The sequence below is a fragment of the Gossypium hirsutum genome, chromosome A04, assembly GCF_007990345.1.
Source record: "Gossypium hirsutum isolate 1008001.06 chromosome A04, Gossypium_hirsutum_v2.1, whole genome shotgun sequence".
Classification (NCBI taxonomy): Eukaryota; Viridiplantae; Streptophyta; class Magnoliopsida; order Malvales; family Malvaceae; genus Gossypium; species Gossypium hirsutum.
The window spans coordinates 86,844,203-86,871,550 of NC_053427.1; the positions used below are offsets into that span (position 1 = coordinate 86,844,203).

At 32.2% G+C, this 27,348-nt stretch overlaps 4 protein-coding genes and 2 long non-coding RNA genes across 7 annotated transcripts; 1 reads left to right on the forward strand and 5 right to left on the reverse strand.

The window, feature by feature from the left end:
• Positions 1 to 38: 38 nt before the first annotated feature.
• Positions 39 to 5,413, reverse strand: LOC107935030 (phosphatidylinositol 4-phosphate 5-kinase 7). Of its 2 annotated transcripts, none has more exons than XM_016867564.2 (10): positions 4,946 to 5,413; positions 4,521 to 4,669; positions 3,359 to 4,435; positions 3,063 to 3,230; positions 2,777 to 2,942; positions 2,479 to 2,589; positions 1,942 to 2,129; positions 1,674 to 1,828; positions 599 to 767; positions 39 to 500 (listed from the first exon to the last, which is right to left on the reverse strand). In XM_016867564.2, exons 2-10 carry the CDS (start codon positions 4,613 to 4,615, stop codon positions 218 to 220), a joined length of 2,412 nt encoding a protein of 803 aa, XP_016723053.1. In that variant the 5' UTR covers positions 4,616 to 4,669; positions 4,946 to 5,413; the 3' UTR covers positions 39 to 217. The 2 variants fall into 2 exon arrangements, with proteins under 2 accessions (XP_016723053.1, XP_016723060.1); XM_016867571.2 differs by having other exon boundaries at positions 599 to 755; positions 4,946 to 5,394.
• A 3,363-nt stretch (positions 5,414 to 8,776) lies between these two features.
• Positions 8,777 to 10,997, reverse strand: LOC107935021 (RNA demethylase ALKBH9B). Its single transcript, XM_016867552.2, has 6 exons — positions 10,713 to 10,997; positions 10,146 to 10,526; positions 9,922 to 10,007; positions 9,532 to 9,842; positions 9,379 to 9,450; positions 8,777 to 9,309 (listed from the first exon to the last, which is right to left on the reverse strand). Exons 1-6 carry the CDS (start codon positions 10,876 to 10,878, stop codon positions 8,997 to 8,999), a joined length of 1,329 nt encoding a protein of 442 aa, XP_016723041.2. The 5' UTR covers positions 10,879 to 10,997; the 3' UTR covers positions 8,777 to 8,996.
• Positions 10,998 to 12,846: 1,849 nt separating this feature from the next.
• On the reverse strand, positions 12,847 to 13,843 carry LOC107935014 (uncharacterized). Its single transcript, XR_001694129.2, has 2 exons — positions 13,486 to 13,843; positions 12,847 to 13,202 (listed from the first exon to the last, which is right to left on the reverse strand). It is a non-coding gene; the product is annotated as an uncharacterized lncRNA (long non-coding RNA).
• Positions 13,844 to 18,120: 4,277 nt separating this feature from the next.
• On the forward strand, positions 18,121 to 20,446 carry LOC107934993 (eugenol synthase 1). Its single transcript, XM_016867518.2, has 5 exons — positions 18,121 to 18,392; positions 18,461 to 18,595; positions 19,327 to 19,555; positions 19,651 to 19,854; positions 19,950 to 20,446. The coding sequence occupies exons 1-5, from the start codon at positions 18,201 to 18,203 to the stop codon at positions 20,144 to 20,146; spliced, it is 957 nt and encodes a 318-aa protein (XP_016723007.1). The 5' UTR covers positions 18,121 to 18,200; the 3' UTR covers positions 20,147 to 20,446.
• Positions 20,258 to 23,195, reverse strand: LOC107934999 (soluble inorganic pyrophosphatase 6, chloroplastic). Its single transcript, XM_016867531.2, has 6 exons — positions 22,772 to 23,195; positions 22,535 to 22,695; positions 21,403 to 21,503; positions 21,105 to 21,286; positions 20,665 to 20,763; positions 20,258 to 20,579 (listed from the first exon to the last, which is right to left on the reverse strand). Exons 1-6 carry the CDS (start codon positions 23,021 to 23,023, stop codon positions 20,487 to 20,489), a joined length of 888 nt encoding a protein of 295 aa, XP_016723020.2. The 5' UTR covers positions 23,024 to 23,195; the 3' UTR covers positions 20,258 to 20,486.
• A 633-nt stretch (positions 23,196 to 23,828) lies between these two features.
• Positions 23,829 to 24,755, reverse strand: LOC107935008 (uncharacterized). The gene is made up of 2 exons (XR_001694128.2): positions 24,446 to 24,755; positions 23,829 to 24,163 (listed from the first exon to the last, which is right to left on the reverse strand). It is a non-coding gene; the product is annotated as an uncharacterized lncRNA (long non-coding RNA).
• Between the last annotated feature and the right edge of the window lie 2,593 nt (positions 24,756 to 27,348).

Below are 27,348 nucleotides of genomic sequence, written 5' to 3' on the forward strand. Positions count from 1 at the left end.
TGTTAAATCACAAACATATATATAAGTACATACAGAGGGAGAAGAATGTGAAACTCATTTACTAAGAACTATACCATGAGAGTATACAACAACAGGCGCAGACAGTGATAATTTTATACAATAAGTGTAAAAAGAATTGTGTCAAAAAGACAAAAAAAAAAGGTTGAAAAGGAATGAAAAAGCAATGGAAAGGAGATGAAATATTTACAATTTGTGTTCATGGTTGTCCAGGGAAAACTTTTTGTTTCAAGAAATTGGTGAAACGATTAGCATACAGCTCGGGTTCCACGACAGATATTGTCGTGGGGCCAAATTTCACTGATTTGTATGCATGCTCTGCCTTTTTCTTTGCATTGTATTCCTGTAAAATATCAATAATTCCCATATAGAGAATCACATCATATACCTCAAAGAGTTCGACTTCGGCTGAATCGGACTCATCTTGGGGAAGCTTGTGATTAGCCCGTGCCGGCATGTTTACTCCTAATTGCACCCGTAACCTGAGTAAAAAGCAGTCGGCCGACTGAATAAAATGACTCTCGGTAATAACTGAATAAAAAGCAATCTCCATATTCAGAATAATAACGAAAGCAGCTACCTTCCAGTACCGGGCACCATAATATCAACTTCCTGGTTGCCCAAAGAGAAAGCTCGTAATGCTCTTCCTCTAATGTGAGGACCTGGGTCGGTGTTAACAGAGCTGGGTTCATGGGCAAGTAACACGAAGCCTTTTGAAGGAAACAACACTTCACCATCTGCGGTCAGACCTAGTGAAAGCATAACATAAGGTGCATACTATTCGATAATATGAAAACAAAGGAACCCAAGATCGGGAAGTAGCGACGGAAAAGAAATATAAAAGTTATTCCTAGAGTTCAAAAGGGGACCACATGTCTACTTTCTGGGGCTTACCAGTCACGGTTGTATATCACATGCACCTGCATATTCTTATGCTCAGTTTGGTGATGACTCATGCAAAGAACTAAAGAGTTTGATTCATTAGTTTTTATTATTATTTCATTATGGTTTAAGCAAAATGAATCTAAGTCATTAAAAATGAGACATTACCGATTTAATGTAAGATTATATAAGAACTAAGAAGTACTGAGATTATCCCCTATATTACCAAAGTTTGGCAGTGTTGCAAATATCACATTACCGACTCAAGGGAAAGCTGTTGAACTAAACACGATATGTGAGATTACCCAATCCAAACGCCCCCTTATAGTATCTTATTTTCTAAGTTGGTTGACTATCAGAACCACATAAATATTACCAAAAGCATCCAAGAGAGCAGAACTCTAGTATCATGTAAATTTTCTTCCATAGTGCACCTCAGCTTACTTCAAGTGCTCGAGGGCCAAATCTAGGAAAAGGGTCAGCACAACTACTGTCTTATTACTTTTTTCTGGTATGACCAAGGTATCCTCCATGTCTGTTTTTCAGTCTATGAAGACTAATCTTTTCGGGGTTCATCCACCCCAACCCCCCCCCCCCAAAAAAAAAAACAAAGAGTGCAATGTGCCTTTACCAATGCATTTAACACTTGCTAGTAACTCCCAAGTTATTTTAATATTACAGTATAACTACTTCCTTCCCACCTTTTGCACACCATCACATAAACCAAGCCATATAAATAACATAAAATGATCAAATGAGAAAGAGGAACCTACCTTGGCCAGCAGGTGAGCTTTGCATATTAGGCGAAATGTTAGGAGGTTCTACAAGGCCGTCAAGTGGCTCAGGAGCTCTAAAATGTAAACCTAAAAGAAGGCTATAATCAATTATCTGTTGAGATTTCAAGAATGCACAATCGTCGGCAATTTGGCTGCAATACAAGCAAAAAGAACATTGATGGTTAAATATAACCTACCGATTATGAGAAAATCATAGTATCACTGCAGAAGATGATGTTATATAAGATGAAAATAAGAAGCTTACTCAAAAAGGAACTCCCGCAATGATTTGTCCATATGAAATTCATATGACAAATCAAGATCTTTCAACGTAGTGTTTTCATGAATTTTATCTTTATCTGTAATTCTTCCATGAGTTGATCCCTTTAGATCATAACGACGATGAATTCGTAGCTCCGTGCAAAACATATTCCCCATAACCACAAAGCGCACCTAGAAGCATGACACTTATCATAAGCCAGGCACATTGCTATATATAAGCTAAGACAGTAAAAGTATCATGAAGGCTCCTGTACTAGGAGTCGGATTGCATTTTGTTTTCTTAACTCAAAAAAAAGGGTAAACTAGTCCCTTTATATTAAATCAAAGAGCAAATTGGTTCTTTTTGTTAAATATTTCATTCATTTGAACTATTAAAAACTGATGTGGTCAACGGAGTAACTAAATAATAACAAGGACTAATTTGACTATTTTTTGAGTATAGGGGTAAAACGCAATCTGACTCCTCGTATAAGGGCCTTTGGTAAATTTACCAAGCAAAGACAGATGGATGACCAGATACCTTTCTTCTCCCCGGCAAAGTTATCCGGTGAAGCCCAAAAAACTTTGTTATGAGAGTATTTTCATGTTCTTTGACATGATTGTGATATTTAGGCAGCATCTTGAGTAAAACCTATAAAGAACAAAATTACATACGTAACATAGAGGACATCCGTCATGGTGTAACGTTATCTTCGCCAAGTTATTGGTTTGTTTGTGCAGTGAAAGAAAATGACAGATCCTACTTTTAAATTACATGCTCGATATATATATATATAACTTAGCAAATACAATGCATGAAAAGCTATACAGATTCAAACCTTGAGTTCGGATTTTTTCAATGTCTTAATCACAAATTTATCATCATGAGATAGATAGAAAAGACTGCCACTTTTCCCTGGAGAAGAAATCTCGGTCAGGCCATCATCGCCACAAATGGACATCATGTACTCAGCAGCATCTAGCTTGAACAACTCTCTCAAATGCCTTTAAACATAATGCAACAATATATACAAAGAATAACATCATAAACATGCTTGATATATATATATATGTCCACCAATAAAACTCAATCATCAAAGGTGTGTGGCAATATTATTTTAGTACCTGAAAACCATGGGACAGTAATCCTTCCAGTAGAAATCAATTGATTTGTGTGGAGGGGTAAATTGTGAACCCTTTTTAGGGAAAAACATAGTAATTCTAGCTCGATCACCAAAATCAGCTGCTCGAACCTCACGCTTAGGCACTGGTGTTATCTTACCGACAGTATACCTGAGAACTTCAAATCAAGCATTTTATAACATGCAATAAAAGCTAAAGATAATATATATTCTGTATATAACAAAAATAACTCTCACAAAAGATTAAGTAAAGGACATGGAGTATGCCAATCGGTTTACCTTATACCGAGTTGCAAATTAAGCATCAAATGATAACTGTTATGGCCTTTGAAAATGCCAACACATGAGCTCTTTTGTGTTTCTTTGGCATGAAATTTAGTTTTCTTTTCAGCTTTCTTTGATAATTCGTTGTAATCTCGTATTCTCTCTTTAATCATAACTCCTTGCATGTACTCCCTCTCGTAAATTACAGCCGTATTTTCTTGCAGTTCACTTTGGCCGGCATCGGAATCAAATGAGAATGTTCCTGAGGAATTATGGTGAACGAATTCTCTTCCGGAATCAGAAAGTCCAGAACTTTCAGCAGTCTTGCTTGACATTCGACCTGAACCTTTTAAAACTCCACTTACTGATATCTTTTCGGACAAGCTACGTTTAATACTCGGTTTCTTGACTATATGTTCTTCTAAATGTAGTGATGAACACTGTGGTAACGCGGTTTTATGGTCATCATCGTATCCCAAAGAGGTACAACACTTCTTTAAAGAGGGACGTTTACTTCCAGCAGGATAGAATAATCCTTTTCCATCCTTAAGGCCCCTCGTCCATGTTCCGAAATAATATCCCCCATCTGCGTACTGATAAATTCCATTTCCATGACGGAAACCATTAAACCAACAGCCATTATAGTGATCACCATTTATCCATTCCATAACACCTCTACCATGCATTTTTCCACGTTTCCAATTCCCGGTATATTTGTTTCCATTATTCCAAAAATATATACCTTTCCCTTCATGTTCCCCTTCTTTCCATTCTCCTTCATAAATATCCGAATTGGAATACTTCTTTTTTCCATATCCATGCCGTATATTCATCCTCCAATGCCCTTCGTAAATGGAACCATCAGAAGCTGTAAATGCACCAAAACCATGAAGGTAACCCCCCGAGATATCACCGTTGTATTTTGCTCCCGATGGCCAAATTAACAATCCTTTGCCTGCCATTTTCCCTGCTTCCCAATCACCATCATATACCGTTCCATCGGACCATGTATACTTTCCCTTACCGTGGGGAAGAATTTCCTTAAAATCACCAACATACAAATCTCCATTAGGGAAAGCCTTCTCATTAAGCCTACAAGAACAAAACAATTTACTTTTAACCCTAACGAAACACAATCTGAGCACACAAGATCTAGTGCCGAAGAGTATATAAATACCTTTCAACACTCTCCACATTGATGCATGATGAAGGACCGAGTTGTTCATCGTTTGCTTTAGACTCCTCATCAAACAGAGTCTTTAAACGAGTCATTCATACGCTCGGATAACGAATTATCTTAGCACCCCTCACTTTTAACTTTTGAATCTGAAAAGGCAGTTCATTCACCCCCAAGTTAAAGTTAAACCACCCATTTTTGATAACCGACCGAAATTGTAAACTTTAAATCAAAACACTTACACTCTACTTTTTATTACTAATGAATAATCAATAACTCTTCTATTTCAAATAAAATCTATGATCATTGCCTCTTCTTTTACTATTTCTCTATGCCCATAACCTAAGAAATTCATAACTAAATCTCAAATATTGATATTACAAAACTGAAATTTAATTAAATCAAAGAAAAACAAATAAAAATACCTTGGAGTAGATGAAAAACCCAGATCCTTCTCCACCTGAACTGGACAGATTGATAACAACAACTGAAGAAATAAATGAATGAAAATAAGAACAACCCTAGAATTTTACACCATATAAATTAAAAGGGGCTAAAAGAAATAAATGAATTTAAATGATTATTATCAAAAAAATTCAAGCAGCCGACACTATGCCCTACGAATCTCTTCTTCTAGAATTGACACTTTATCTCTCTCGCTCTCGCTCTCAACTCCAAATTATTATTTTTTATAAATATTTTCCTAAATTTATGGACCATGGGTATCTCTTTTTTCTTCATTTATATAATATGTTTATGAATTTACAGTTTGGGAAATCATCAAAGTTCGAAACTTTGAAAAGACAAACATAAAAACTTCGTTTTCACTAAAAATGGTTTTTTCTTTCTTCTGCTGCTATACTTTTGCGTTTGTGAACTGATAAACAAAGCAACCTCCAAAAAAAAAAAAAGACAAAAGGGGGAACATAATTTAGCCACGTGTCTTACAGGAATAACTTGTTCGTAACATTTTGATTTGACGGCAGAGGATCAAGTGGGTCCCATTGTAACGTGGCGATTATCTATTGGTGAAGGAAGTGAAACAAAAAGGGTGTACCTGAGTTGTAGATGATTATTTTGGGACAGCCTTTAAAGTGGGTGCCACGATTACGGAAGGTATATAAACTTATGGGTTAATTCCTCCATCAGTCCCTAAAATATGGTTTAGAGTTTAAATCAGTTTCTTAACTACAAAATGTTTTAATTGATCCTTCAAATTATCATTATTTTATTAATTATGTCTTTTCATAAATTTTACAATTACCTTGATCCATAAATAACAACCAATATATGGCACGGACCATATTTAAAACATGTGTGCACCAACAACACGACATAGTGTTTTCAGAACTAGTTAAAGTATCGATCCAGAGAGAAACAAAAAATTAGTAGACCCATGAATCAATACAGGCCAATTGAACTGAGATAAAACCATTTTAGGTGTATTTTATAATTATTTAATACTTTTTTATTTTAAAGTTTAAAGACTAATTTAAAATATCAGTTAAAGTTTAGGGACTTTTAATGGCATTAACCCTAAAGATATAAAGCCTTAAACTCTGGGGAAAGGCAGAGGCTGGTATTGTCTGCTTTGCACAGTGAACAGCTTATATTACGTGTATGATTCCCTTTGTTTTTATCACATGGGCCAGATTGAAAACTTTTATCTTATTTTTTAAATAATTCCAACGTCCAAAGCCAAGATTTGAATTCTCTTTTTTTAATTAGAAAATTTGCTAAGACGATTCTTAAATTTAATTTATTATTTAATAATGTTATTGTGCAGTTTTATTTTTATAATAATGGGATAAATTAACATTTAACCCCTGGATTTGTTAACTTTTCTCACATTGGTCCACACTAGATTTGAAACTTGGCAGCCTTTTTCCAATTTGATCGTTGGACTTGAATTTTGTTAAAGTATGATTATAAGTGAGATTATGCTAAATCATCACTTAAATTTAATAAAATTATAATTTCCTTATATTTTTTTTGTATTTTTATATTTTATATATTTTTTAAAATTCCAAATTGTGTCATGTCATTACTATTGAACGAAATCCAAGTTCAACATCAAATAGAGAAAATTTAACGAACATAAACTGCAAAAATTTTAAAGATCAAGTTAAAAGAAATTACCAATGTTGCATTACCCCTTTTTAATAATTGTTACAATTTACTAATCCAAGGAGCAAATTATTTATAAAAATATATATTTATATATTTTTAATTTATGAAAATTCAATATTTAATTATCTTCACATTAGATTATAGTATTATATATTATTATAGATTTAATTTTTATGTATTATAAATTACATAATATAAAATATTATAAAATTAAAAGCAAGTCAGGCCGGACCAGTTTCGGCCTTAAATGTTCAAGCCCAAGCTTAATTCATATTTTAAATGGGTCTAATTTTTTAAGCCTATTATTTTTGTCCAAAGCCTTCTAAATTTTGGACCGACCTTCGGGCTTGGGCAATAACCTTACTCATGAACAAATCTAAAAAAGACCTAACTAATATGATATTTTTACTTTAAATACTTGAATTATAACATTTTGAAGTTCGGGACCACTTTATAATTGAACTATCAATTATCATGCAATTAACCTATTAATTTTACTCAAAATTTCTCTCTCTATATTTATAGTCTATAATATATATAAAAATATGAGTTTAGAAAAAAAATTTAAACCAACGAGAATGCCCTTTATTTTCTATCATATTACTAAATTAACATTTAAAAACATGTATAATATAATTTAAAATTATTAGTTATAAATTTATTTAAAAGTAAGTTGAGATAATTTTTTTGACTCTAAAATAGAATTATAACTTGAATCAAAATTTAAGCATAACTGATTTTATCTTTTAATTATCACTTAATTAGTGTTGGACTTATATATTAATTAAAAATTATGTTTAGAACTGTAAATAACATCCATTAGTAGCATCTAAGAAAAATCATCGGTAAAAAAAATGAAATTCAAACTACAATGACACTAAAGAACACTGGAGAGATAAGTAAAATAATTTTTATTGGTGATTACATAAGATAATATATGTTAATTTTTAAATATTTTTATGAGTTGTTCATTTTGTGGGAAGCAAGCACTATGTTATATTTCGTATTTTTAGTAAATAAATAAATAATGGGATGTAATATACCATTTAAATATTTATGTATTCATTGGAATAATTTTTTTCCTATTGTTGTCTCAAATGGTTATAGAAAAAATGAAGTTACTTTATTCTCCAATTATTTTTTTAATAAATAAATATCACTTTTCTTTTTATAAAATAAATACCACTTTTTAATGGGTATTTTAAGTACATTAATATATAACTTTTAATACATATATTCTAAACTTGTTTAAACTTTTATCATGAAAGTTTTGCATTCAGAGAATATTTCAGTTACTTTGTTCGTTTTTACAATTCATATTCATGATTCGTAGTTACCCTTCTTAATAATATCACTTTTAAAGATCAAATCTGCGTTATCTTTTTAGGAGTGCAATGTATTTTACTAATGCATTTCTTAATAATATCACTTTCAAGGGTCAAACCCGCGTTATCTTTTTAGGGGTGCAATGCGTTTTACCAGTGCACTGACACTTTTTCATTTACATTCTTAATATATATACTAGTTCTATGGTATAGACACGTTGTGAGTAAAAAAAACCCGTATGTGAATAATATACTTATAAAAATTGTATTGTAAAATTAAACGAGATATTGATTAAAATGATTAAATTAAAAGTTTAAAATTCATTTGACATAAGTTCAAATCTTATTATAGAATTATTTTATTAAAAATATGTAAAGACAAAAATAACCTTATATTAGTATTTATAATTTTGTAAGAAGATGGATATTTTAATAATTTTTCTAATCAAGTTGGTGTCTAATTGACTCGTGACACCAACTCAATTAAAAATTTAAATTGTGTGTATATATACGACGGATATTCACTTGTACCAATGTTACACACTTTCATTTTTTTAATATTAACATTTTAATAATTTAACCGTCATATTTTATTTTTTACCATTTATATAAATTTTTTATATTAAATTTGACATAAATTAAGAATCTATACTATTATTTAAGCTTTTAATTGAATTGACTCCACAAGTTGAAATTTTATACTTTTACATATTTTAATCAATATATTTTTATATGATTTATATAAATAACTTTCAATTATTTCATATATATTAATATAAATAATCATTTAAATCGAAGAGATATCAAATTGACTAAAAATTGAATTATAATAATAAAAGCTACTCTAGCTTTACTTTTACAATGATGTACCTCTCTATATATGTAGTAACCAAAATTTAATAGCCTTCAAGGCTAAAACAAATGGAGGAAACTAGAAACTGTAACTTATAATGTCTTGAATATATGAATGAGAAGTCTACAGAATCCAATTGTTACATATCTATCCGAAAGAAAGAACTCGTCATCGCCTCGATGCGCCTTTGCTTGCTTTACCGAGGGGAGGAAAATCGTCGTTTCCACATAGAAACGAATCATTCTTCGTTGTTTTAGTAGCTTCTCGATCGGGTTTATCCTTGATTACTTGATCATTTCGATGTTGGTTTTGTTGAATGATTGCCTTAACAAAAGAAGAATTTATAACCGGCTTTTGATGATGGCCTTGCGGAGCTGAAGAAGGAGAGACGATGAATGGTTTAATTCTCGATAATTCCGGATCCGGCAAAAATTTGTACGGAAGTTTGCTTTCATCCATTCTCCGGAATGTAATGGATATCCTGCATGATGAAATTGTTGAGCATATGGATATTCGAGGTAATTAATCGGAAAAGACAAAGATTGGATACCTTTTCCCTGGAACAGCTGGGACACAATGCTTAGCAATGTCGGCTCCGTTACCGTTTAGAATAAGCACAGATCTGCATACCCGAGCGTTAGGTTAGAACTGAGACGGCAATAATCAAATCGGTTCACATTCAGCAAAGGACATAAGAACATACCCTACAGGCAAAGGTATCGATACAGGTCCTGAAAACTCTCCCGGACTCACAATCTTCAAACTCGAACCGAAGAGAATATTGCATTGAGTCAAAAACGACACGGTGCAAAATGGCCTTAGAAAGTCATGGTGATCAATATGTGGAGGAATACAATCCCCTTCATCGTAAATGTTCACTATACAACTATTCGGAACACACATAGTAGGCAAAACATGCCATCTGACCATCCTTTTGATCATTTGCTTAAACAATGGGGGTAAAGGATCAACTTCTTCTTCTCTAAGGATCCCTGGTGGGTTCCCCTTTTTATCCTGTAATATGAAATTCAGGACCAAAACGCGCAAAACCGAGGAAAATAAAGAACTAAAGAGTCGAAAGTTAGTAAATTACCACTGCATAGTTATAACAACAACCAAATTGTATCGTAACACGACCTTTACCACGCATCCATTTCCTCGGTTCTGAATATGTACGATCTACAAACATTCAAAATGTATTAATACGAAAAGCAATACTACCATTCATGCTAATACTCAAGATAATTGGTTAATTCATAGCAAGCTATTTCGACCTAAAGTTCAACGAATCATTCGAGTTCTAAAGCTTATTTATACCTCTAAGTTGCCCTTTTTGGCCCATACGTTGAAGATTATATACGCATTCGACGATCTTTTTCTGTTCTTCGGCATTGAAGACCTTCGTATGGAGCTCGAGTCCTTTAAGAACATTCATCGATTTACCGTTGATCTTCTCCATGTGAACGAAATCCTTTTTTCTTACAACTTGGGAGAATCTAATATGTTCCTTTTGTTCTTCAGACAATCCATTGTCTGAGGATGTACTTCCACTTCCACCAAGTCCATCATTAAGCAATATATCGGAATTCGCCGCCGGTGGCGGCGGCGATGTACGAGCTAGTTGTTTTCCGGTCACCGGATTTGATAGGGTATTATTTGAGGTCACAGTTGATTCGCTACCTGATTCGCTACCTCTTTCTGGAATTGAAATAATAATCAGATTATTACAACATTCACATATCAGAATCAATTGAGTTAAAATTTTTCCCAAGTAACATACAAGCAATCAAAGTAAAGAATAAAATTTTCCAAGAAAAAGTAAAAAAATTCCCAGAAAACTGGTGTTGAAAAGAATTATAAACAGTGAGATTCAAAGCAACTTACTGTTCAAGAGCTGATGAATTCGTTCCTCTAAAAGAGCCTCGCAGTGTTGACAAAAACCCTGAGATAAAACTTCAAGAAGCTCGTCGCGGTTCAGTGTCTTCAGTAACCCGATGGTGCCGGTTCGGCCGGCGGAATCGGTCAATTTTCCGGGGATATCTCCAGCCATCGTTGCCGCCACTTTAAAAAACAAAGAAAAACCGAAGAAAGAACAATGAAATAAGAAGATTTACAGACAGTACATATAGAAGAGAAGTTAGATTTTAGTTCGAAATAGGGGAAGTAAATCCGCGTGTTGCTCGGATTTATCTTAGTGATTTAAGCAGTTAAAAGTGACACACGCATTACTGACGTTTAGGGTTTTTACTTTTTATCTTTTACGCGTAAAAATGTCAAATTCTACTTTTGGTCCTTTTGTTTATGTCAATTTGTACTATTGTTCATTTAATATACATGGAATCTATGTACTTCATTTTGATGCAAAAGTTGAACTCGCTTCTAGATGTGTTCATGGGTCGGGCTGGACCTGATTTGGGTTGAGTCTAAGCATGATATTAACCTATTTTATGCTTGCTCAAGCTCGACTCGAAATATGATATTAAAATTTTGTTCAAACTCATCCATATTTGTAAAAGATTAACCCAAACCCATTTTAGGTCTGCTCATATTATTTTTTAAAAATATTTATATTATATTATATTAATATTTAACAATTTTATACAATTTGATTTATTTAATTTTTTATATAGTCATCTTAACATTATTTTAATGTTTACATTAGAGTAGTATTATATATTTAGTATAGGTTTATTTTTTTAATGTGTTCTAAATTATATAATATATAAAAATAATATAATATAAAGTATTATGAACTTAAAAACAAGTTGGGCTGGGTCGGGCCAGGTTCAGGCCTTGAATATTCAAGCCCGAGCCCGACCCATATTTTAAACGAGCATTTTTTTTGCCCAAGCCCATTTTTCAGGCTTTATATTTTTACCTAAACCATCTCGAATTTCGAGTGAGCCTTCGGGCCTAGGTCGGTAGCCCGACCGATGAATAGGTCTACTCGCTTCTAACCTAACGGCTAGGAACCGTAAAAAACAAAAATTAGAAAAAAAATCAATGTTTTTTAAATAGGATTAGTGGTTGAACCAGTCAGGTGATCAATTCGTCGATTCAACTAGTTTGATTAAATATTATTTTAAAAATTGATTCAATTGTCAATTCAACTGGTCTGTATAAGTTCTTAAGCTTAGTTTAGCATTGCTTCTAAAAAAAAAGAGCACTTTTGGGCCAATTTTTGGTTTGGGAGAAGCATTTTTTTTTCTCTCAAAACACAGCTTGTTTAGGAATGCTATTGTCCCAAAAATGCTTTTTGTCTCAAAAGTGCTTCTTAAAAGCAATGCTAAACACACCCTTAATCAAATTGATTTAAAGGCACTCTCTAGACCAGTATCCCAACTTGTTTCCAGTTTAATTGATCCGACAGACTAGTCCAATTCGGTTCAAACAAAATTACAAAAAAAATTAGTGATTAAATTCTTAACTAGTTTTATATTACTTTATAATTATTGATTTCATTATTGTTGGACACCAGTCGAACCAATTAAACTAAAAATTGGTGAGTTGACGGGTTGAACCATTTGTCTAATTATTAAAACATTAGTTTTGCTTTAATTAAAATCATTAATATCATTGATAGCTTCTTTGATTGGTTGATGTAAAGTGAAAAAGAAAGTGTCTAATGATTTGGAGGATTAAGTTTTAGAGCTTCAAAGTAAGGGTGAATCGAAATATTTGTGTTTGCAATTTACTTAAAGTTTAATATTGGATTTTAGAATAATATTTCAATTTGGGGACAGTTAAAGGACTCTGATAGGACATTACCTATGTAGATGCTTAGGATGAGAGTTATACCTTGTATTTGGGTTGCTTGGAGGATTGCTCGGTGCATGGTCATTGTTGCCTATCTAACTAAAATGGTGTGCGGCTTAATCTGCTTGGGGATCAGTTTGTTGGCCCTGTAATTTCGATTGCCAGATTGTATGTTCTTGATAGCTATTTGTCATGTCAAATGACTTAATTTTCTAACTGATAGCTAAGTAAGTAGGTTTAACCAAAATTTCATGAGCTCAGATTTTCTTTAGATCAGGGCTTGCTAGTTTTAGCACCAGCTTAATTTATTGGCAGTAAAACAATTGTCTCTCTAGGTTTGAGGTTTGTTATAAGGAGACATAGAATTGTGAGTCAAAAGTTAGATAATCTAAATGGGGTGTCATTTGGACCCAAAACCCCTTAGCCCGATTTACAAATAGCCCAAAGGGACCTAACAATTTGAAAATTCTAGAAACCTTAGATGTTTCTGGAACATGCTAGGGCCACAGCCAACCGCTCCCACGAGTGGTCTTTCACAAACGACCTCGCCACGTCTGCAATGATTTCCAGCGCAACACTGCCACGTCCACAGCCCCACGCTTCCGTACGGCCTTAGAACTTGTGAGAATAAGCAGTAGAAACAGTACCAATAACAGAAATAGGTCAACAAATGTATAGAAAAATCGTGATTTATATTTTTTATTTTATTCTGTAAATTGGCTAAAAAAGGCCGAGAGAATCAGTGTAAATTGATTACGCATGCAAATCGAATACAAAGAAATCAATCAAACTTTTTAAAGGTGATTTCTGATTTAAGTTTCTTTAAGTTTTTGAGTTTTCTTTCGGTTTATTTCTTGAGGTCTTTCGTTATTGCATTTGAAAACAAAAAAAGGAGTCTTACCTTACGAAGTTGCCATGGATTCCGAAAGGGGATCTCGAGGCTAAAAAACATCCCTCAAAGCTTGAAGGCACTGGTAGCCGTTTATGGAGGTAGATCGGTGTTTGAAGGAAGGGATTTAGGGTCTGCTAGTTGAAAAGAAAGGGGGCTAGGGTTGGTTCGGCCGAATAGATTTATTTGGCTTGGTTTTAGCCTTTATAAAGGACCAAAAACGGTGTCGTTTTGAGCCTGTTTCAGTGGCTTCAAAATGGTGCCGTATAGAACAGACCCGATCCGACTTGATCCGGTTACCCATGAGGATCCGCGCGTTTTCTAAAAGGGGATATTTGCGCGATAAATCCTTCCCTTTTGCGTTGTTGTTCAATTGAGCTTTATTTGTTTTTTTCCTTGTTTTTTAATTTATCTCTGTAATTTGTGCGTAGATCAAATTTGGTCCTCGCCTCAGCGCCGCGTTTTGGGATCTGGAATATTTCTAGATTTGATCCCTGTGCATTCGCGCGCATTGCGCTTTAGTCTTTTTCTTAATTTTTATATAATATTAAGATAACTATATAAAAATTTTTAACAAATAAAAAATAAAAAATAATTAAATATTAAGATAATATAATATAAATATTTTTAAAAAAATTAAAAAATAATATGAGTAAGCCTGAAATGAATTTGAGTTAAACTTTTACAAATATAGACTATTTTTAAATAAAATTTTAAGCCCAAATTTCAAGCCGAACTTAAATTTAGACAAACATAAAATATATTAATAGAAGGCTTAAATCCAACCTGACTCGACCCAATCCTGATCACCTCTAAGTTAGAGGTGGGCTGGAAGGTGTTGTAACGAGAATTGGTTCGCACGTACATACATATGTTTTAGTAATTTAATTGTTACTCGCATTAGATTCATTATTTATTTGTCTTTACATGACATAGAATACAAGTTAACCAAGCTTTTCTGTTTTAGGGCAACTGAAATCACACATGTGTCGACTGTTTGAGGGTTGTCTCCACTGTTTCAATCCACATGGGGCGGTTTTTGGCGTTTCTTACTGCTATTTGCAATGTTTTTTAAATTAAATTGGTTAATTGATTGGATTAAAAATTAATACCACATTTTGAAAAGATAGATTAGATTAATTAATCCGTGGACCGTTTAGAATTGGTTAAATTAGACAGTAATTTTTTTTAAAATTTTATAATTTTGGTATAATTTATATAATTAAAACGAATAAACTAATTAAATCGATCAAACTACAAAACGGTAATTTTATCAATTCAATTTACAAACTTTCTTACAATCAAAAGAGCTTGCTTTTGTTGCGGGAACACAGCTAGGAAGTTGTCAATAAAATGGAAAAATAATTTTAAAAACTAAAAAATAAACTTTGAAATTTTTATATTTGATAATCATATATATTGTTCCTCAATGAGACAGTAACACATAATAATTTTAAAAAAAAATTAATAGATTTTATTTTTGATGATGTGTCATCGTTACGTTGATTAATAATGTAATGATAGATTAAATATATTTTTTTATAAATATTTGTTCTAATTATGATTTTAGTTTTTTTTTTATGTTTGAAACTTAAAATTTAATTCTTATATTTTATTTTTATAATGTTATATAGTATGTCTAAATTGATAACATTGTTAATGGGCGTTTTAATAAGCTCTCGCTAAATGCATATGGAAAAAGAGAAAAAATTGAAAGGGAAATTATGTGTTTTAGTATCTAAATTTTATTTCGATTTTTAAATTAGTACCTAATTTTTTTTATCCAAATAGGTGATTGTGATTTCTTTCACATATTTAAATTTATTTTCTTAAACACATATGTTTTTGAACTTTAAAATTTCAAATTTTAATATAATTTATTAATGATTTTTTTATGAATAATATATAAAAAAAATATCAAATTGAAATTAATATGTATGTTGTTGAAAATATCAGTGCCGACACTAAACAATTATGAAAATTTGGAGAAAAGAGACTTTTCATGGACTGAGCACACTTGCATAAATGATATATAAAAAGTAGCAAATTGAAATGATGGTGTAAATGTGCCTTTTTTTTTCCCGAAATTGACCCAAATAAATTAAATAATTACAAAAATAATTTAGAAGTAAAATCACCTACGAGAATAACTTGAAATTTACTGTATTTGTTAGTGTTTTCAGATATATCGCCTGCCCTTTATCATTAGTCAATTATTGGGTTTTTTTTTTAAATAACTTTTTTGGATGTCACCAATGTGGCACCTATATGTAATTTTTAAAATATTTATATTTTCACGAATATTCATAATAGAAAAAAAATATTTTTTTTCTTTGGTGTGTTGCTGTGTTAGGCCACACTTTTTTTTTTAAATTCTTGATCTCACCACCGTTTTAAGTGGTACCGTTGTTTGTGTTGTCAATGTATCAGGCAACATTAATAATTTTTTTAAATATTTTTTTTTATAATTAAAAAAGTAAGCAAATATTAAATATGGTGAAAGAGAAGAAAAAAGAGCACTGTAAGACAAAAATAAACATATAGAAAGAGAATGTAACACCTTGCACAATAAAAACCAAAAAAGAAGTAAAAAATCCAAGCTAAAAACAGAAGCTCTAATGGCGGGATTTTTACCAAAATAATACAAAAAAAAAACACGAAAATAATACAGTGAAAATATTATGTATCAAAATGATACACCTGAGGTAGTGCTGCCTATGTTAGAGGCGTGACCACCTCAAAATCTGACAAAAAAAAAAGTAATGGAGGGGGTGCCAGAGGCGGCACTAAGGATGCACAACCTCCTTTGTTTTTTTTGTTTGGGGACCATTATAAGGTCCCCCAAGTTCAGTAGCAACAGCTCCGGTGAAGCAAGAAGCAATGAGAAGAAGAGAAAAAGAAAGAAAAAGAGAAGGAGAAGGAGAATGAGAGGGCGGCACAGGTGAGGGAAAAAGAAGAAAGAAAAAGAAAAAGAGAAGGAGAGAATAGAGAGAAAGAAGGAAGGAGAAAGAGAAGAGAAAAAAAATATAATAGAGAAAATGTATTTTTTTAACAACTTTTTTGTTTTTAAAATTTTAACAAATATTTTATCAGATTTTGGGGTGGTCATGCCTCTGACATAGGCGGCAGCACCACCCCAGCTGTACCATTTTGGTACATAATATTTTCAGTGTATTATTTTCATTTTTTTGTACTATTTAGGTAAAAAACCCTCTAATGGCAGGACACAGTAAAAAGGAGTAGAAAAAACAAAATGAAAAAAAATATATATGTGGAAAAATTATTTGCAAGAGTAGAGCAATAAAATGAAAAAGTCTAGAATCTTTACCCTTAAGAAAATATATCGAGAAAGAAAACTAGAAAACTCAAAAGTTTTTTGACACTAATTTACAAAATCAATTAAGTCAAGAAGAAAGTAAACGAGACGATAAAAAATGTGATTAAAGATTTTCAGGATTAAAAAAATAATAAATAACATAATTAATGCAATTTTTATATATTTGAAAATCTAGAACCTAATTAATGCAATTAAGCCTAGAAAATTTGAAAGGAAAAATCATTAATTTCTTCTACTACACCACTTAGGCAGCACCATTGTCAAAAATGCTTTCAATCAAACCCAAAAGTGACCAAAGAAACCAAACCTCATTTTCCTCTTTCGGCTTTCCTTTGTTTCTTTACCCTTAATTCATGTGTCATTTGTATGCTCTCTTGCCTAGAAAATCTAAAACGAGAAAACATTAATTTCGTTTTTTGGTTCTTACGGTGTTTTTTTTCTCTTTATTTGCTTATTTTGGCTAACACATCGGCAGCACAAAAAAACAAATTTTTTAAAACTTGATAACATTGCTACTTGATACGGTGGTATTGCCTAAAACAAAAACGACATCAAAATAAAAAAAAAATTTCAACCTTGAATAATAGTGAAAAATATATGTATTTTAAAAAATACATATAAGTATTGTCGGACATAATGCTAACACCCAAAAAAAATATCTTTGAAAAAAATCGATAATTAATTAATTACGAAGGATCAACACGGATAAATACAATAAATTTCAGATCATTCTCATACATGATTTTTCGTTCAAAATATAAAATTCTTGGAAATATCAATACAGACAATAAACAATTATGAAAGTTTGGAGGAAAGCGAGGTTTCATGGACAGAGCTTTTTGGCAGTAATTCTTCAAATATTTGAAGCTGAAAATTACTTACATTGTGTCATAGCTTTCATTCTTTATTTAATTCAATTTTTTAAATAAATTTTTATAATTATTTAAGATACCTATTTTTTGTGTATTTTTTATTATATTTTAACACATAATTATTATATTTATTTATATTTCATTAAATGCTATAAATATAATTTTAATTATTTATTATACACGATCTAATATCTTTAATGATTATTATTTTTTATTCTAATCTCATCGCAGTCGTTATATTTGTACTCAAGTACATATTGTATTGTTTATTTTAAATTCGCCACTATAATAATTAATTTCTATTTTTAATATCATCCAAATTAATCTTATTGTACCTTTAAAAAATAAATTTAATGATTTGACATTTTATATCACGTTTTATATTACACAATTTTTCTCATTTGATATAAAAAATCTTAATTTAAAAAAAATTCATATTTTTTAAGAACATGTATGGATAAGACAATATAAATATGGGCATGGCAAGAAGCTGTGGATCATAAGAAAAGAAATTGAATATGGATAGGGAAGCTAAAAATAAAATCCTCATATTTGGAGGAACCGGCTACTTAGGCACATACATGGTGAAGGCAAGCATCAAGTTAGGGCATCCAACTTTTGTTTTTGCTCGCCCTATCACCCCACAATCTACTCTCAACAAGATAAACCTGCATGAAGAGTTTGAGTCTGTTGGTGTCACCATCATCCAGGTATGTATGTATGTATACATGCAAGTATATTTGATAATCGTAAATGTTTAATGTATGTACGAAAACAGGGGGAGTTGAAGGAACATGAAAAGATTGTGGCAATACTTCGTCAAGTAGATATTGTGATCTCATTGTTACTATTCCCTCAAGTACCTGATCAGATTCATATTATTGAAGCCATTAAGGTTGCAGGTAACATAAAGGTACGTCAAAAAAAAAAATTGTCATCTTGATTTATTATTTCAATGGAGAAATGGTTGTAATTGGTTTTATGTATAGTGTCGATATGATGATGGGTAGGTAGGTGGTCCAATCGGTTTAGAATAAGACAAAGAGTTGCCAAATAGGATGGTTGCAGTAACAAGAACGAAGAGGAGAGAATGTGGTTGGAGGTAAGCTAGAAAGAGGAGAGATGTAGGTGACTTGAGTTTATTCTTAAGCTCCAAGCAAGTGGCTTGATGCCATAATCTTAGGTAGAGTGGTGCTATGATGTGACGTAAGTCATAGAGACCGATTGTAATGGTGGCCTACGGAGCCTTGGCCCTCAAAATTTTTTTATTAAGTCCGAAATTTTTAAAAATTCTCATTATATCTTTTAAATATATATATTTAAAATTATTTAAACTCCTTTAAAAAGCCCCAAATTAGACTCCCAAATTTTTTTTAAGAATCTTATTAAACTCTTAAAAGTTTTTAAAATTTGGATAGGTCCCTTCAAAACCTGGTCACAAATTCAGCTACTGCTAAGTCATCTCAAGTGGAATGTGATGGTTGAACTTGATGTGGTAGTTATTGAGTGAGTTTGCCTATAAGATAAGTTGTAAGCTGAGGTGATCTCAAAAAGAGTTCCCTCAAAAGGTCTATTTGTATCGCTTGACTGTCTGAACAATCATAGATAGATGTAACATATAGATATATATATTTGTATATATAGAGGTTCCTTCCGTCTGAATTCGGGGTCGAAGAAGACCGGCTGAGTTTTCTGCCACCGTTTGAAGCTTGTTTAGACGAGAACCGAAAGGTTAGAAGGGCAGTGGAAGCAAGTGGGATACCTTACACGTATGTATCTGCAAATTGTTTTGGTGCTTACTTTTTGAATTACTTGCTTCGTCTACATGAACAACAGGAAGATGTTATTATCTATGGATCTGGTGAAGCCAAGGGTACGTACAATGAAAGCAAATTATATTTATATTTATTTTAAAAAATTATTTTTTAATTTATTGATGACGTGTTTAAAATAATATTTTTTTTAAAGCTCCGTTTACTTTTGAAGAAGATATAGCAAACTACACCATCAGAGTAGCAAATGATCCAAGAACATGCAATAAAATAGTGATTTATAAGATGCAGAAGAATATTTTGTCCCAGATTGAATTAATTTCGTTGTGGGAGAAGAAAACAGGTAAATATTTCAAGAAGGTTCATGTACCAGAGGAAGAACTTGTGAAACTGACAGAGAGTAAGTTTTTAAAATGCTCTTCCATTTTGCTTTCCGAATTCGAATCCCGAACCTGTTGGATGAATAATAATTGGGAGCTCTTTGATAAAATGCAGCCTTACCATTTCCGGATAATGTACGGGCATCGGTTCTTCACGGTCTATTTGTAAAAGGTGATCTTGCGAACTATGAGCTTGGGGAAAATGACCTTGAAGCTTCTAGTTTATACCCAGATTATAAGTATACCACCATCGATCAACTTCTCGATGTTTTCCTGGTTGATCCACCTAAGCCTGCTCTTGCTACATTCTGAATCAGACTTGATTTTTATCATTTTCATCACCTCCCTACCTGCTAAAACATGTACTAATGCATGCGTGCGCGTGTGTATATATATTTCCAATGTCTACTAAGAATATATCTGTAGAGGAAAGTCATTCCCATGTACGCCTTTTCTTATTAATCCACACCAGAGCAACCATATGAACATGAAATACTATCCAAGTTCAAAGAGTTCACTAATTTACTCAAATAATAAGCAGAAACAAGTGCATTGGTATCAATTCGTACTATTATCAGGACCCGAAAGGGGGAAAAACTCGGATGATTATTTGAATTCGAAAGAATTGCTGCTCTAATGCTTCTGGTAGCATTCATACAAGCGAAAGCTCTCCAGCGGGAATTGATCTTTTGACAAGTTTAGCCCAAGACTCGTTGGTCTCTGTAATAACCTTAAGAGCATAATCCTGTTATACAGATAGAACTTAGAGTGGTCATATGCAGCCTGAAGAAGGATGAAGCAAAGGGTAAAAATATAAGATCGATACTTACCTTGTTTGCCGCCTTGTTGCCGAGGCCAAATTTGTTGGCTGGTTTCCCATCAGGGATCTTGTAGTCCCTAAACCAATCCCTGATTGCAGTGAGAGTCCCCTGAAAATATCACCAGGTTGATGCTCGATTATTAAATTTCGCAACAAGAGACACCAACTTCTTCAAATACATGCAGTCATTGTAAAACATGATAGCAATATCAAGGATCTAACTTACCGGTTTCCGGCTTCACAATTTTTGCTAACTAAAACTATAACATAACCATGAAAGCATAGAGAGAAATACTGGGAACTGCTTCTCAACATTGTTAACATCACTTACAAGAGAAGCCCTTCATAAGAGTACATGGCAGTTCCTGACTCCACTATTCTTGATGTTCATATGATCAACTACAAACTAAAACCATAATACAAAACCCGTGAAAGAATAGAGAGAAATACCGGGAAGTGTTTCTCGACGTCGTCAATGTCATTTACAAGAGAAGCGCTTGGATCATCTAATGAAATGGCAACTATTTTCCAGTCAAGTTCCCCTTCATCAATCATAGCTAAAGCAGCCAGGGGCTTAACCTTCAAAATGTCACCGATTTTCCTCCGGGATTCACCGATCTCAACGACATCAACTACAAATTTAAGGAAACAAAAAACATCAATCTTTTTAAACCTACTTCTCACAGTAACAAAGAACAACAATCTTATGAGAAAAGTACCAAATATTGAAACAAGTATCGGAATTTACCAGGGTCGTTATCGCCAAATGCTCCTTCAACTTCAGAGTTTGCCAAAGATGGGTCTTCCCATGTTTGTGGAAGCAATCCGTAATTCCAATTTATATTATAGCTGAGGGACAATGGATTGAAACATTTAGAAATGTAACCTCTGTTAACACACACTAGATAGTCATGCCATATTAATGGTTCTAGCTAATCTGTTTATTGTGGATTCGAATATGGAAGATTTGGATAATTTATGTATTTAGACCTTATATTTACTATCTGCAGTGGATTTGAATATCAATTTATTTGTAAAATATCCAAATCTCATATCTATTTGCATATTTTAAAATTTTTAATGAATTCAGATATCCAACCAGGTTCTTTACATAAGATGGGATTCTACAAAGAAACAATGATAAACAGATTCACATTTCAAATAAATTAATCATATTCGAGTTCCGATATTTAAAAAAATTATAGATATTCAATCAGCTATCATCCTTAGTCTAATCTTACTTCAGCTAAAATCATAGCTACTCAACAACTCTGCCATTTAGCAGACAAATTTTCTAGCTATTATATGTATACCTGGGTAAAAGTACCATAGAGGCACTTGTGCTAGAAGTCGGATTGCATTTTGTCTCCTTTACTCGAAAAAGGGGCAAATTAGTCCTCGTACATTAGATCAAAGGGCAAACTGGTTCTTCCATTAAAAATTTCATTCATTTCTACCAGTAAAATGACACGCCACATGTAACTGTCTGGTTATTCTATCAACCAGCCCAGTTTTTAATGGTAGAAATGGATGAAATTTTTAACGGAAAAGACAAGTCTGCACTTTCAGCTAACGTATAAGGACTAATTTGCTCATTTTTTGAGTAAAGTGTGGAAAATGCAATCTGAGCTCTAATCCAGGGACTCCATGCTACTTTTACCGTATACTTGAAACATAACTAAATTATTTTCAGTCACTTACAATTTCTATAGTATGACATTGCAAAATGCTAAGAACAAAAAAAGAAATGGTGAAATGTAAAATCTAATTGCAAAATTGTTAGAAAAATTAAATATCCAAGTACAAACCCACGCTGGAAATAACCCAAGAATTGAAAATTAGCAATGATCTAAACATAATCAAAACCAGAAAATTCTTACGGGTAATATCGAAGCTTGCCCTTTTTTGTATCCTGTTTAATGGGAGTGTAAAGTTCATCAGTAGCAACCTCCATTTTAGCACCTGATTCTTTGGGTATCTCAACAATGAAACTAAAAACACCATCTCCCAAATGCAATGGAACATCATGCCAAGGAGAAATCTAAGGCCACACCCCATCAAATCTCAAATTACAATCTTCATTTAAAAAACACAAAAGAAGAGAAAAGTGAAAATACCTTTTTGCCCGAAGTATCTTCGAAGAAGACTCTATAGTCGAGAGTTTCGGGTTGGCCTTCCTGTTTGATTTGAACCTGAGGGTTATAAATGGCATTGCAAGAAAACAATCTTTTCGATGATCGTCTGACGTTGTTGAATCTAAGTCCGTTGCTGCAGCGTTGCAAAGCGAACGGTGTTTTGATAAGCAAGCAGGAAGAAGCGGCGGCGGCGGAGTAGCCGGCGATGGCTATCACTCTGGCTGCTGCTGCCATGGTTGATTTTTGTGTGGTGGACTCAAAGATCAGTGAAGGGGTGTTTTTTGGGGCAAGTAAGTGGTTTGCACATTTTAATGCTCTCTCGTATAGTCGTTGTCCCTTTTCTGATTATTTTTATTGTATACTTTTTCCCTTTCTAATTTTTTTTTATTATATGCTTTTATTATGCGCTTCAACTCGTCCACATTCGTAACAATATGTTTATTACGGTATATTTAATGGTTATTTTTTATACTAATCAAATATCGCTCATTTAAACTAAATTTTAGATTAAAAATTAACAATTTTTATATTTTTAAAAAGTAATTATATTTTAGATTCATCTATTTAAAATAAAATAAATAGATTTCATGTAATCAATATTTTTTTACTTCATGATTTTTTATATTGTGGTACCTACTTTTTTTCATTGTGTTTATATTTTTTGAATTGCTTAGTTTTCATTTGGCTAAAAGGTTAAAATAGAAACCTAAACTTTCATATCCATTAATTTCTAAATGTTTTATATTTATACCCACGTATTAGAAGAATGGTTTGATATTGAAAGGGAATCTAATCATTTAGTAAATTATGTTTTATGTTGTTGAGTTTACTTTATTTTAATTAATATCATCTCAAACTGGATTTTTTTTTTTACAATTTATTAGATGTTGTATCAAGTAGAATAGATTACAATCATACTATCGTCGGAGACATGTGAGCACAACTGTGTTTTCACCATTTGCATGTCTCTTATATTTTTTTGTAATAGACCCATTTTGCCCGGGCTCACAAAATCATTAAAACAAAAAAGAACTCCCAATAAATAAAAGTCCATTTATAGTTTTTACCATATCATACAAAAATAAAACCAAATAAATAATCAACCAAAATAAACTTTTAAGGGTCTAATGTCCTTTTACAAACTTTCAGGCCCAAATCATAAATGAAATTGCAGGCCCGCCCGATTTACAAATAGCCCAAAGGGGCCCAACAATTTGAAAATACTAGAAACCTTAGAGGTTTCTGGAACATGCTAGAGCCACAGCCAGCCGCTCCCACGAGTGGTCTTTCACGAATGGCCTCGCCACGTCTGCAACGATTTCCAGCTCACCGCTGCCACGTCCACAGCCCCACGCTTCCGTACGGCCTTAGAACCTGTGAGAATAAGCAGCAGAAACAGTACCAATAACAGAAATAAGCCAGCAAATGTATAGGAAAATCGTGATTTATATTTTTTATTTTATTCTGTAAATTGGCTATAAAAGGCCGAGAGAATCAGTGTAAATGGATTACGCATGCAAATCGAATTCAAAGAAATCAATCAAACTTTTTAAAGGTGATTTCTGATTTAAGTTTCTTTAAGTTTTTGAGTTTTCTTTCGGTTTATTTCTTGAGGTCTTTCGTTATTGCATTTGAAAACAAAAAAAGGAGTCTTACCTTACGAAGATGCAATGGATTCCGTTTTGCTTTGTTGAAATCGAGGTTGAAAGGGGATCTCGAGGCTAAAAAACATCCTTCAAAGCTTGAAGGCACTGGTAGCCGTTTATGGAGGTAGATCAGTGTTTGAAGGAAGGGATTTAGGGTCTGCTAGTTGAAAAGAAAGGGGGCTAGGGTTGGTTCGGCCGAATGGATTTATTTGGCTTAGTTTTAGCCTTTATAAAGGACCAAAAACGGTGCCTTTTGAGCCTGTTTCAGTGGCTTCAAAACTGTAATACCCCTAACCCCAAACCGTTACCGGAACGAGGTTATGAAGCATTACCGGACATATCAGACAACTTACTAATAATTTACAATTATTAAAAATTTTCATAGTATAATATAATAATTGAGTCCCTATCTTGAACTCTCGAAGTTCAAACACGTATTAAAAGTAGAACGGGAATTGTTCGAGGATTCTAGTTTTTTTTTTTATAAAAATTTCGGCAGCATTTCTGCTTATTTTTACTTAACCCTCCTACAAATTCAAACCAAAACAACCAACACCAATATTTCACAATCATATAACTAATATTTATATCATTAACAAAATTTTAACTTAATTACTATCATAGCATCATTTAAAATTGGTTAAAAACTTCATTCATTTAACAACTTAATGTTCATGTATCAAAATATCATGTACTTTTCTTTCCATTTCATTTAACCATCTAAATTTTATAATTCATCATTCACTACCCAAAGTAATATACATATTCAAGTGACTAAACAACACCTATGTACATGCCACCTTTACCCAAAAGAAAAATATACATCACCAAGTTTGTGTTGGAGTCGGGATTGTTCTGGATGCTGAGTCGGGACACTTGACTTCTACTAACCTGCGCACGGAAACAACCGTACGCTGAGTATGGATATACTCAGTGGTATTACTATAAATCAAGACTATTTAATATTAATAAATTACAAACATCAACCATAAATTTTATAATTATTTAAACTACTTTTATATATAATTATTTTACTTCATAAAATCTTAAATTCATAATTCATTTTTCTCATACTAACTCAATTCATAATTTAACTCATACATTATTTCTCGTACTTTTCAATAGTGCTAAAACAAATAATCTCATTTTCAAAATTTCATTTCAATTATTTACCCTATTAACAAAGCTCGGACTATGACAGATACACGGATTTCCACCCAAACACACCAGAATATCCAACCCAAACACACCCGGAATATTGTAAATCCTCCATAACACACCGGTATAATATATCCTCCCAACACACCAATAAGGCATTAAATGCCTATTCGGATAAACCGAAGTATATAATAACAGAAACATCTTCTCGGCCGAACTACAATCTCTTCATCACATCACAAATCCAATGGCATGCCATTTGTATCGAATCTAGTCCGACGAGTTAATAGGGTATTATTTTACTTTTTCTAATTTCAATTTCACATACTTACCTCAAGTCTTATTTACCATACATAACAATTAAAATTTCAGCAATCAATAATAATTAAAATTCGAATTATAGTAATACACACCGTAATTCTCCCGTTTTAGTCCTCGATGACTTTCTCCTTTCCTTTCGATGCTGATGCTTCAGGTTCTTTGTTGGCTACAAAATAATAATTTATAATCATCAATACAACATGATTCAATTTAATTCATGAGCCTAAACATGCAAATTTAACCATTTTTAATGTATATATATAATTTCACCATTAAGCTGTCTATTTGAGTCATTGTTACTAAATTATTTATATCTTGAGCTACGAAACTCCAAATTAATATCCGTAAATTTTTCTTAAAACTAGACTCATATATCTTCTAACCATAAAATTTTCAGAATTTTTGGTCTAGCCATTTAGTACAGTTTATTCGTTAAATACTCTCCTGTTATTTCATTTGACAGTTCTGACCTCTCTCTACTAAAAATAAATTATCTCATTGTACAAAACTCGAATAAGGTTCTTGTTTATTTGTTTTGAAACTAGATTCATTAAGGAGTTCACATATATAAATTACACTCCATAATAATTTTTGTACAATTTTTAATGATTTTCCAAAGTTAAAATAGGGCATCTCGAAATCACCCCGAACCAGTATTACAAAATTTCAAATATCTCTTGATTCATCAATTAATTGCTTACAATGTTTCTACTATAAGAAACTAGACTCAATAAGCTTTAATTCCATATTTTGTTCATCTTCTAGTTCAATTTATAAAATTTTTAGTGAATTTTCAAAGTCAGACCATTGCTACTTCCCAAAACTGTTTTGATGTAAAATGTTAATAACCAAATTTATAACACCAATTCACACCTTATTCCTATTCAAATTTCATTTAAACTCAAATTTAACTATTAAATTTTCAACATATTTTCTTAATTCCGAATTTTCCTCAATTTAGTCCCTAAAACACAAAACTTATAGCTTACTTTGCAATTCAATCCTTATATCTATTCTAACTTGAATTTCATTCAATTAAACCCCTATTTCATCATTTTATTCAACATGAACTTTGTTTAAAAACCTAAGAACTTCCAAACTAACAACTTAATTTCATCAAAAACTTGTTTTAAGACTTCTAAAATATCAAAATTATGAGAAAAGGACTTGATTGAGCTTACCAATTAACTCCAAGCTTCATAAACCTTATTTCCCCTTTTCTTTCTTCTTTCTCCCCTGTTTCTTCTCTGTTTTCGTTTTCGTTTTCATTTCCTTTTCTTTTAACTTATTTGTCTCTTTTATATATAATAATAATATAATATAATATAATATAATATACTTAATTATTAAATAAATATATATTTTTTAATCAATAAAATCTTTGATATTTTTCACGTTAAACCGCCTCAGCTATAGGAAATGGTTTAATTTCCT

What these genes read in the sequence shown, in the direction of transcription:
- LOC107935021 (XM_016867552.2), bottom strand. Translation starts at nt 10,878, where the DNA reads ATGGCTGGAGATATCCCCGGAAAATTGACCGATTCCGCCGGCCGAACC. An exon ending in CCAAAAAGGGCAACTTAGAG is followed by an intron (nt 10,008 to 10,145) that starts GTATAAATAAGC and finishes GAATGTTTGTAG; the next exon opens with ATCGTACATATTCAGAACCG. An exon ending in TCGATACCTTTGCCTGTAGG is followed by an intron (nt 9,451 to 9,531) that starts GTATGTTCTTAT and finishes TCGGGTATGCAG; the next exon opens with ATCTGTGCTTATTCTAAACG.
- LOC107935030 (XM_016867564.2), bottom strand. Translation starts at nt 4,615, where the DNA reads ATGACTCGTTTAAAGACTCTGTTTGATGAGGAGTCTAAAGCAAACGAT. An exon ending in CTTTGCCGGGGAGAAGAAAG is followed by an intron (nt 2,130 to 2,478) that starts GTATCTGGTCAT and finishes TCATGCTTCTAG; the next exon opens with GTGCGCTTTGTGGTTATGGG. An exon ending in AAGCTCACCTGCTGGCCAAG is followed by an intron (nt 768 to 1,673) that starts GTAGGTTCCTCT and finishes TGCTTTCACTAG; the next exon opens with GTCTGACCGCAGATGGTGAA.
- LOC107934993 (XM_016867518.2), top strand. Translation starts at nt 18,201, where the DNA reads ATGGATAGGGAAGCTAAAAATAAAATCCTCATATTTGGAGGAACCGGC. An exon ending in TTGGTGTCACCATCATCCAG is followed by an intron (nt 18,393 to 18,460) that starts GTATGTATGTAT and finishes GTACGAAAACAG; the next exon opens with GGGGAGTTGAAGGAACATGA. An exon ending in AGGTTGCAGGTAACATAAAG is followed by an intron (nt 18,596 to 19,326) that starts GTACGTCAAAAA and finishes TTGTATATATAG; the next exon opens with AGGTTCCTTCCGTCTGAATT.
- LOC107934999 (XM_016867531.2), bottom strand. Translation starts at nt 23,023, where the DNA reads ATGGCAGCAGCAGCCAGAGTGATAGCCATCGCCGGCTACTCCGCCGCC. An exon ending in AAGATACTTCGGGCAAAAAG is followed by an intron (nt 22,696 to 22,771) that starts GTATTTTCACTT and finishes GTGTGGCCTTAG; the next exon opens with ATTTCTCCTTGGCATGATGT. An exon ending in GGCAAGCTTCGATATTACCC is followed by an intron (nt 21,504 to 22,534) that starts GTAAGAATTTTC and finishes ATTGTCCCTCAG; the next exon opens with CTATAATATAAATTGGAATT.